The sequence below is a fragment of the Clupea harengus genome, chromosome 8 (genome assembly GCF_900700415.2).
Source record: "Clupea harengus chromosome 8, Ch_v2.0.2, whole genome shotgun sequence".
NCBI lineage: Eukaryota > Metazoa > Chordata > Actinopteri > Clupeiformes > Clupeidae > Clupea > Clupea harengus.
Window position 1 is genome coordinate 22481528 of NC_045159.1, and position 10000 is coordinate 22491527.

At 41.6% G+C, this 10000-nt stretch overlaps 1 protein-coding gene across 1 annotated transcript in view; it reads right to left on the minus strand.

The window, feature by feature from the left end:
* LOC105890469 (ryanodine receptor 1-like) overlaps positions 1-10000 on the minus strand; it is a 107150-nt gene that overhangs the window by 91204 nt on the left and 5946 nt on the right. The window contains exons 2-3 of the mRNA XM_042708504.1: positions 715-834; positions 20-121 (exon numbers count right to left, since the gene is read on the minus strand). Of these exons, the coding sequence (XP_042564438.1) occupies positions 20-121; positions 715-834 (222 nt within the window). The remainder of the gene's footprint in view (positions 1-19; positions 122-714; positions 835-10000) is intronic.

Below are 10000 nucleotides of genomic sequence, written 5' to 3' on the forward strand. Positions count from 1 at the left end.
GCTCTCTCCTCCCTCCTACCTCGTTCAGGTCCGATGTGTTGGACAGCATCTCCTGCAGCGCTCGCACAGAGAGAGACTGCTCCAGGATGAAGCAGCAGATCGCCAGGTCCGGAGGAACATTCTGGGGGACAAAAAAAAACAGAACAGCAGGGTGTACAGAAATCTCTGAATGACGCAGACACGTGTACAAGAAGCTCTATCATCTTTTTGTGTCCTCAGAAATGGAAGCAAGTGACACTTCTCCACTTGCTGTAGCAGTCAGTCCTCAGATTTACATTTACATTTGATTTGATTTGATTTGATTTAGCAGACACTTTTATCCAAAGCGACTTACAAGGATACACATTTTACATTTTTACACTGATGGCACACTGTCTTGCTCAAGGACGCTTTGACAGGGAATCGAACTAGCACCCTTCTGATTACTAAACGACTTATTTGACTTCTTTACCTCCTGTACCACTGTTGCCCCCTCAGTATCAGTACCAAGGCCATTATCGTAACTAAAACTAAAATGACTAAAACTGAACATATGTGTGCCTGGGCTGCACTTGGGCCTTGGACGTGGTCTCCTGGCAGAAGAAGAAGTGAATGATATATCAGCCTCTGGGCTCTGTGAAGCACTTACAGACCGTTTCAATTGTTATTGGCGCTATATAAATAAAACTATTTTATAGCTTGGTTGTGTGTGTGTGCGGACGCTCTTGACAGTACCTGGGCATTCGATGTAGTCTCCAGGAAGCAGAGTCGGTTTCCAAATCCCTCGCATGACAGACACAGTTTGATCTGCTCCTTCAGGATGGATGCAGTGCACTGCAGCACCACCGTATCATCCTGTAAACACACACACACACACACACACACACACACACACACACACACACACACACACACACACACACACACACACACACACACACACACACACACACACACACACACACACACAGATATGTAAGGGAGGCGGAGGCAAAGAACTCCATCATTTCCAGCGCAGTTTGAGACAAACACAGAGACACAGAGAAGACCGTTTGAGACACAGAGATCCTAAAGACAGTTTGAGAGACACAGAGATCCTAAAGACAGTTTGAGACACAGAGAAGACAGTTTGAGAGACACAGAGAAGACAGTTTGAGACACAGAGAGCATAAAGACAGTTTGAGAGACACAGAGACCCTAAACACAGTTTGAGACACAGAGAAGACAGTTTGAGACACAGAGATCCTAAACACAGTTTGAGAGACACAGAGAAGACAGTTTGAGAGACACAGATATCCTAAAGACAGTTTGAGAGACACAGAGAAGACAGTTTGAGAGACACAGAGATCCTAAAGACAGTTTGAGAGACACAGAGAAGACAGTTTGAGAGACACAGAGACCCTAAACACAGTTTGAGACACAGAGACCCTAAACACAGTTTGAGACAGACACAGAGAAGACAGTTTGAGACACAGAGAAGACAGTTTGAGAGACACAGAGATCCTAAACACAGTTTGAGAGACACAGAGAAGACAGTTTGAGACAGACACAGAGAAGACAGTTTGAGACACAGAGAAGACAGTTTGAGAGACACAGAGATCCTAAAGACAGTTTGAGAGACACAGAGACCCTAAACACAGTTTGAGAGACACAGAGACTAAAGACAGTTTGAGACACAGAGAAGACAGTTTGAGACAGACACAGAGATCCTAAAGACAGTTTGAGACACAGAGACCCTAAACACAGTTTGAGACACAGAGATCCTAAACGCAGTTTGAGACACAGAGATCCTAAAGACAGTTTGAGAGACACAGAGATCCTAAAGACAGTTTGAGACACAGAGACTAAAGACAGTTTGAGACACAGAGATCCTAAACACAGCGGGGTTCCTGGATTTCATAGCACACGCTACACTGCAGCTTCACAACTTCTAATTGGATGCAATCAGAACAGTAAACACAGACTCAGGAGCTGGAGTCTACTTCAAAGCACCACCTGCACAGGAACGCATCTTCAATGTCTAGGGTAGCCTAGACGTACTCTTGATGCAATTACAAAGAAATTGTGCCAAAATAAACCATAGACACTACACAGCAGATGTAAGCTTGGCCCTTTTTCTTAAACATTATCACCTTTCTCTCGATCTGGACACGAGATTGGTTGGTGGTAAGGAGTGACATCATAACCGGGAGTAATAGTAATAGTAATCCCCAAACAACGTGGAGTGGGCTGGCTATGGACTACCTCGCTTACGAGTGAGAGTTTGGAATGTGTTTCTCCTTTTCGGCTTATTGTCACCCAGAGCTTATATGGATCAGCTACTATTCCCCTCCCCCTCCTCCCATAAACATAGACATATGTCTACCTGCACAAATCAATGAGACTGTACATTAGAAGCAAGCTAGGTTACTGTTGCAAAGGTTAACTTCTTTCTCGGGATGGTGTTAATTAGCATAATCTGAGGCCAAGAGTAGGGGGATAAATGCCCCCCCTTTCCGGCGCCCCAGATCCGAAATAACCTTTACTGTAGAACGGGCTATATGAGCTGCTATGACTCACTCAGTGTGCTTTACTGTAGAGCGGGCTATATGATCTGCTATGACGGGCTATATGAGCTGCTATGGGTCAGTGTCCTTTCCTGTAGAACGGGCTATATGATCTGCTATGACTCACTCAGTGTGCTTTACTGTAGAACGGGCTATATGAGCTGCTATGACTCACTCAGTGTGCTTTACTGTAGAACGGGCTATATGAGCTGCTATGACTCACTCAGTGTGCTTTACTGTACTGTACTGACTATATGAGCTGCTATGACTCACTCAGTGTCCTTTACTGTAGAGCGGGCTATATGATCTGCTATGACTCACTCAGTGTGTTTTACTGTCGAATGGGCTATATGAGCTGTTATGACTCACTCAGTGTGCTTTACTGTACTGTACTGACTATATGAGCTGCTATGACTCACTCAGTGTGTTTTACTGTAGAATGGGCTATATGAGCTGCTATGACTCACTCAGTGTGTTTTACTGTAGAATGGGCTATATGAGCTGTTATGACTCACTCAGTGTGCTTTACTGTACTGTACTGACTATATGAGCTGCTATGACTCACTCAGTGTGTTTTACTGTAGAATGGGCTATATGAGCTGCTATGACTCACTCAGTGTGTTTTACTGTAGAATGGGCTATATGAGCTGTTATGACTCACTCAGTGTCCTTTACTGTACTGTACTGAACCTTCACACAAATGTATGACTCATCTTTTGTTTAAAAAAAAAAGATATGTTTAGACCTTAGCCTCTCTTTGTTTGTTTGTTTTGTCTATGTTAAACCTGCCGGTAGCCTACTTGAACAATAAAGAAAATATTTTTTCTGGTTCTGGTTCAATTCAAAAGGTGGTACTATAGATTGGATTTATAACAAGATGGTTTCATTTCATAGATATCAGAATCTATGAATCAGCAGTGATTATAAAGAAATTACAGACATGCAAACGTTGGGATGGCCCATTCAAATCAACAGAACTTTTTGGAACATTCTGAAGAGCCGTATAATAAGTACAGGTATTTACGTTTGATTCCTAATTTACAATTGACCTCCGCGGGCCGCACAGGGACAGCCAACGGGCCGCAAATGGCCCTTGGGGCGCACTTTGCCCAGGTCTGCGGTCACAATTTCCACATATCTGCAGTGTGGCCTCCTGGGGGCACTAGAGAGAGACATGAGCTGACTTTGGTTGAATTATACCCAAGGGTAGGGTGACCAGTCCCCGTTTTTCATTTACAAAGATAAAAACATTATACTGTTTTGGAGGTGTTTACGTGTCTGAACTGTCCCCGTATTTTGTCTCATAAATATGGTCACCTAACCCAAGGGTAATAGGTGTTAACTTTTTCTAAGGACAGTAGAAGGGTTAACAGAAGCCAATCTGTTTAGTTTAGAGTAATACTTTCCTTAGTCCTGGAAAAGGTTAATGTTGGATAGTTTGCATGGTTACCACTGATTACATTGTTGCTAAGCACGAATCATTTAGCGTGCTAGCTGTTACTGATTCTATTTTAGTAGCAAGTTAACAAGCTCTATAACCACGGAATTCATCGCGTTTACGCCACTTGGCAAAATGAGAGAATGTGTTTATTTTGTTCATTCATGAGCTTGCTTTACTATACACTCACTGCAGTAGCCTCTATGAACAGACAGCTTTTCAATCATTACTATTTTTTTTTACAATGGCTGTTATAGTTACTGTTATAATCACTGATATAGAACGGAACCCTGATATACGTAGAACACTGATATAAAACAGAGCACTGATAAAGAACGGAACACCGATATTAACTACTTACTAACCGAGAGTGAGGGCATGCCGGGAAATTGGTCAAACTGAGGCTTTAACGTATCGCTCGGTCGATACGCCAAGGCCGAAGTTTGATATGTCCCGGCATGACCGAACGGTCGAGATTAGTAAGTTGTTTATTATATGGCATTTTTCGCTCATTTCATTTTGTAAATGAAAAGAAATGGTAATTGTAAATAGAAAACATGTCTATTTACAGTTAAAACAGCTTCCAAGTCTTCTCACGACACAATGTGTTTCAGCAACCAATGTGTTCAATGTGTTTAGCAAACAATTACTTGCCAACTTCAAGTTACAATGATCAATAGAAAACGGACAACACGCCTCAGCTAAAATGGCTTTAATTTAAAGTAACAACACAAGTGATTCAAACTATAGTTTCTAGTCTTCATCATCTCTTTCAAATCTTCGCTTCTTCTGAATTTCCTACTGGCTGTAAATGTTTTCATTTTCGTCTGGATAGTAAAACTTAGACTGACCGCATTCGCTCATTTTGAAAATTTCGTCAGACGGCAATACGGATCCGTATTGACCGGTGAGAAGGGCAATACGCGGCTGGTATGACTACGCATTAGCCAATCAGAACGCTCATACTGTCGTTGCCATATAATAAAATGGTAATTCAACTTTTTTACTGGATCTAGGTATCCTGTTAGACAGATGGTATTGTATTTTGTATTTTCGTACATCATTTTAAGTCTAATTTATGAATTTATGAAGCGAAAGACAACAGGTCTGCAAAAGGGAAATGCCTCTGGTGTTTCCATGGCAACAATGCTGACCTCTGAACTCTGACCTTGTTGAGTTTGTGCCATTCAGAGGGCCGAGTTACAGCCAGGGGGCTTTCAGACTAGAATCTGACCCACACCGCACAAACACACACTCACACCTTCAGGATATAAGATCAGGTTAATGTAATATCATGATTTAGTGCAGTACCAGAGCCCCCGGTCCAAGTCTAAATGAGCTATGGTTAGTGTCACTCATAAGACTCCTTATAAACACCACACTTAATCCCCAGATCCTTTTACCAGGACGCAGACATGCACAAAAACACTTAGATCATCGTTTCTGGGCTCTCTCTCTCTTTCTCTCTCTCTCTCTCTCTCTCTCTCTCTCTCTCTCTCTCTCTCTCTCTCTCACACACACACACACATACACATGGATACACACACACACACAACACACACACACACACATTGAACAAGGTCTGAACTGTAAGAGGAGGCATGAGGTGATATCTGGTGCTCACACACACGTGGATACACACACACACACACACACACACACACACACACACACACACACACACACACACACACACACACACATACAGGAGGCATGAGGTGATATCTGATGCATGTCTTGAATATGTATGTGTGCTGTATTTTGGCGTATAATGTAAATATAAGTGATGTGTATAATATAACTGTGTGTAAGACCAGATGTAAATGTGTGTGTAATGACTCGTGTAATAGGGCCTGGAGAATGCAGGTCTGAATACAGGATGTGACCTGCGGGACCTGTGTGTCCTGTGTGTCCTGTGTGTGCTGTGTGTGTGTGTGTCCTGTGTGTCCTGTGTGTGTGTGTGTGTGTGTGTGTGTGTGTGTGTGTGCTGTGTGTGTGTCCTGTGTGTCCTGTGTGTCCTGTGTGTGTCCTGTGTGTGTGTGTGTGTGTGTGTGTGTGTGTGTCATGTGTGTGTCCTGTGTGTCCTGTGTGTGTGTGTCTGTGTGTGTGTGTGTGTCCTGTGTGTGTGTGTGTGTGTGTGTCCTGTGTGTGTGTGTGTCCTGTGTGTCCTGTGTGTGTGTGTGTCCTTGTGTGTCCTGTGTGTCCTGTGTGTGTGTCCTTGTGTGTCCTGTGTGTCCTGTGTGTGTGTCCTGTGTGTCCTGTGTGAGTGTCCTGTGTGTGTGTGTGGTGTGTGTGTGTCCTGTGTGTGTCCTGTGTGTCCTGTGTGTGTGTGTGTCCTGTGTGTGTGTGTCCTGTGTGTGTGTCCTGTGTGTCTTGTGTGTGTCCTGTGTGTCCTGTGTGTGTGTGTGTCCTGTGTGTGTGTGTGTCCTGTGTGTCTTGAGTGTGTGTCCTGTGTGTCCTGTGTGTGTGTGTGTCCTGTGTGTGTGTGTCCTGCATGACCTGTCTGACATGTTAAACTACTTCTGATGTATTTGGTGTCCTTGTGTGTAACTATGTAAAGTAGTTTAAACTAGTTGTGATATATCTGGTGTCCCTGTGTGTAACTTTTAAAGTAGTTTAAACTGTGTGCAACTATATATAGAAGTTTAAACTAGTTGTGATATATCTGGTGTCCCTGTGTGTAACTATATAAAGTAGTTTAAACTAGTTCTGGTGTCCCTGTGTGGAACTATATAAAGTAGTTTAAACTAGTTCTGGTGTCCCTGTGTGTAACTATATAAAGTAGTTTAAACTAGTTGTGATGTATCTGGTGTCCCTGTGTGTAACTATATAAAGTAGTTTAAACTAGTTGTGATGTATCTGGTGTCCCTGTGTGTAACTATATAAAGTAATTCAGATGTATCTGGTGTCCCTGTGTGTAACTATATAAAGTAGTTTAAACTAGTTGTGATATATCTGGTGTCCCTGAGTGTAACTATATAAAGTAGTTTAAACTAGTTGTGATATATTGTGTGTAACTATATAAACTAGCTCCATCTTCAGCAGCTCCAGCAGTAACATGCTGCTCACACACTGATGCTCAAGTAATGATGTCATATATAATATAGCTGTCTAAGGGACCAAACCAGTAGTTTTACTCTAATACTTTAACTAAATGTTTCTGCTATTAGTTATGTGCTTTTATAATAATAATAATAATAATAATTTATTTTATTTGTAATGCACTCTTCATTCAAAAGAATCTCAGAGTGCCACTTTTACTTTAGTAAGATTTTCCATGCTGGACATTGACTTGTAATGGAGTATTTGTGCATGGCTATATACGTGCTGTTCCTTAAGTAAAGGCTGTGAATACTTCTCCCACCGCTGGTGATGCGTAACCCAACACTCTGTTGGTTTTGGGGGATGTCCAGAGTAGACGAATGGAAGTAAGACTGCCGTCAGCACCATAAACAATCCCCCACCCCACACACACACATACACGCCCAAAACATGCATACTCACACACAGACACACACACTCTCATGTACTCAATACCCACACTAACACACACTAACACACAAACACACGCTAACATACAGACACACACTTACACACAGACACACTGTCACACATACTAAATAACCACACAAACAGAAATGCTAACACACACTAACATAAAGGCCCACACTAACACACATACACAGTCATATATACTCAATACCCACACACACTAACACACACTCAATACCCACACACACTAACACACACTCAATACCCACACACACTAACACACAGACACACACTAACACAGAGACAGACAGGCTGGCAGGGTCTTGAATCTTGAATGAGAAAATGAATAGTGAATGTTGTGGCCATCGACACTAAAGACATGACTCTCCAAACAAGTGCATTCACACGTCAAACTTATTCCTATTCAAAGTCAAACCATCTTGAACCACATGATGTATGATATATGTATACCTTTAAGGTTTGAGGTGTGTTTGAAGCTCATGATACATAATATATGTATACCTTTAAGGTTTGAAGTGTGTTTGAGGCACATGATGCATATTATATATGTATACCTTTAAGGTTTAAATTGTGTTTATATGTATACCTTTAAGGTTTAAAGTGTGTTTGAGGCTCATGCTTGCATGCGTTTTTAAATGAGTTTTATGACAGCGTCCGTCGCCCTATTTCAGGAGGCTGCAGCTGCTGTTCACAAAACGCTATGGCTATTAGCACCTCTCTTTCTCCCTCTCTCTCTCTCTCCCTTTCTATTTCTCTCTCTCTCCCCCTCTCTATCTCTCTCTCTCTTTCTCCCTCTCTCTCTCTTTCTCCCCCTCTCTCTCTCCCTCTCTCTATCTCTCTCTCTCTTTCTCCCTCTCTCTCTCTTTATCCCCCCCTCTCTCTCTCTTTCTCCCTCTATCTCTCTATCTCTCTCTCTCTCTCACACACACACACAGACCTGTATAAAGATACATACATATTTTGTTACATTAACTCACATGCACATAAGCTGATACATTAAACACACAAACACACTAATAAAACACACACACACACACACACACACCTATTACCCCCAGACATACAGTCACACACAAACACACCCTTCTGTGATGACACACTCATTTATACTAACCCCCTGTCTGTGGCAGACAGGTGTCAAACTCTAATTCCAAATATACCCCTAACCTCCACAAGGTCACACACACACAAGCACACACATGCACAGACATGTTCTCCTCAGACACACACACATACAAATACTCTTTCTCTCTCTTCCACACACACACACACACACGCACACACACACACACACACACACACACACACACACACACACACACACATGCACACACACACGCACACACACACACACACACACACTCACACACACACACACACACACACACTCACACACACACACACACACACACACACACACACACACACACACACAGAGAGACTTGGCGTCATTCACTGGGGCATCTCTCTGAAGCTGACAACTGATACCTGCTCTGCTGTGGAGGCATTTCACTGCAAACAGTGGTTATGTGTGTGTGTGTTTAATGACATGAATATGTGTGTTTAATGACATGAATATGTGTTTAATGACATGAATATTTGTGTTTAATGATATAAATATGTGTGTTAAATGGCATGTATATGTGTGTGTACTGACATGTAGGTGTGTGTGTTTAATGACATAAATATGTGTGTTTATTGACATGTACATGTGTGTTTAATAGGGATGAGAATTGATAAGATTTTAACGATTCCGATTCCATAATGATTCTTGCTTATCGATTCGATTCCCTGTCGATTCTCTTAAAAAGAGTACAAACAGGTTTGTTTACATTCATTTTCTTTTATATAATATACTCTGAATAGATGATGCACCGCATATACAGTATGTATGTATACATTTACATGTTTTAAATAACAAAAAACAAACCTAAGAATAGGTCAACAAACTCTCAAAGTAGGGTCCAGAGACCCATAGCCTAGGGATAATTTTCCTTGATAGGGTGCTAGGGGGTCCCAACAAAGAAAAAAAGTATTTGTTTTGACTATAATTGCAACCATAAGTAACAGAATGTATGACTGATTTGGTAATGGGTTTCATACAATTTTTGTAATAAAACATCTAAACTCAAAAATCTCATCAGATGGGGGAGCCTGGAAAATAATCTTATCAAATAGGGATCCCTCCCTGGTCTAATTTGTGGCATTTTAGGGGTCCTTGATATACCAGAGTTTGAGAACCGCTGTGCTAAATAATATTTGAACTTGCCAATTACAGTGCTGTTTTTTTTGTTTAAGTGTATTCTCCTTGAACTAACAATAAAACTGACACAAACAAATAGTGAAAGCTGGTTTACACAATGAAACCAATGGCACTAACACAATAGACTGTTAGAGTTTACCTTCGATATTAACAGATGAAGCGCTAACGTTAGCCACGCTGCTGTTGCTTGGTTGAGATTCATTAACGTTATCGTCACTTAAAAAAAAAAAGTATCTATAGTGGAATCGGGAAAAAAAAATC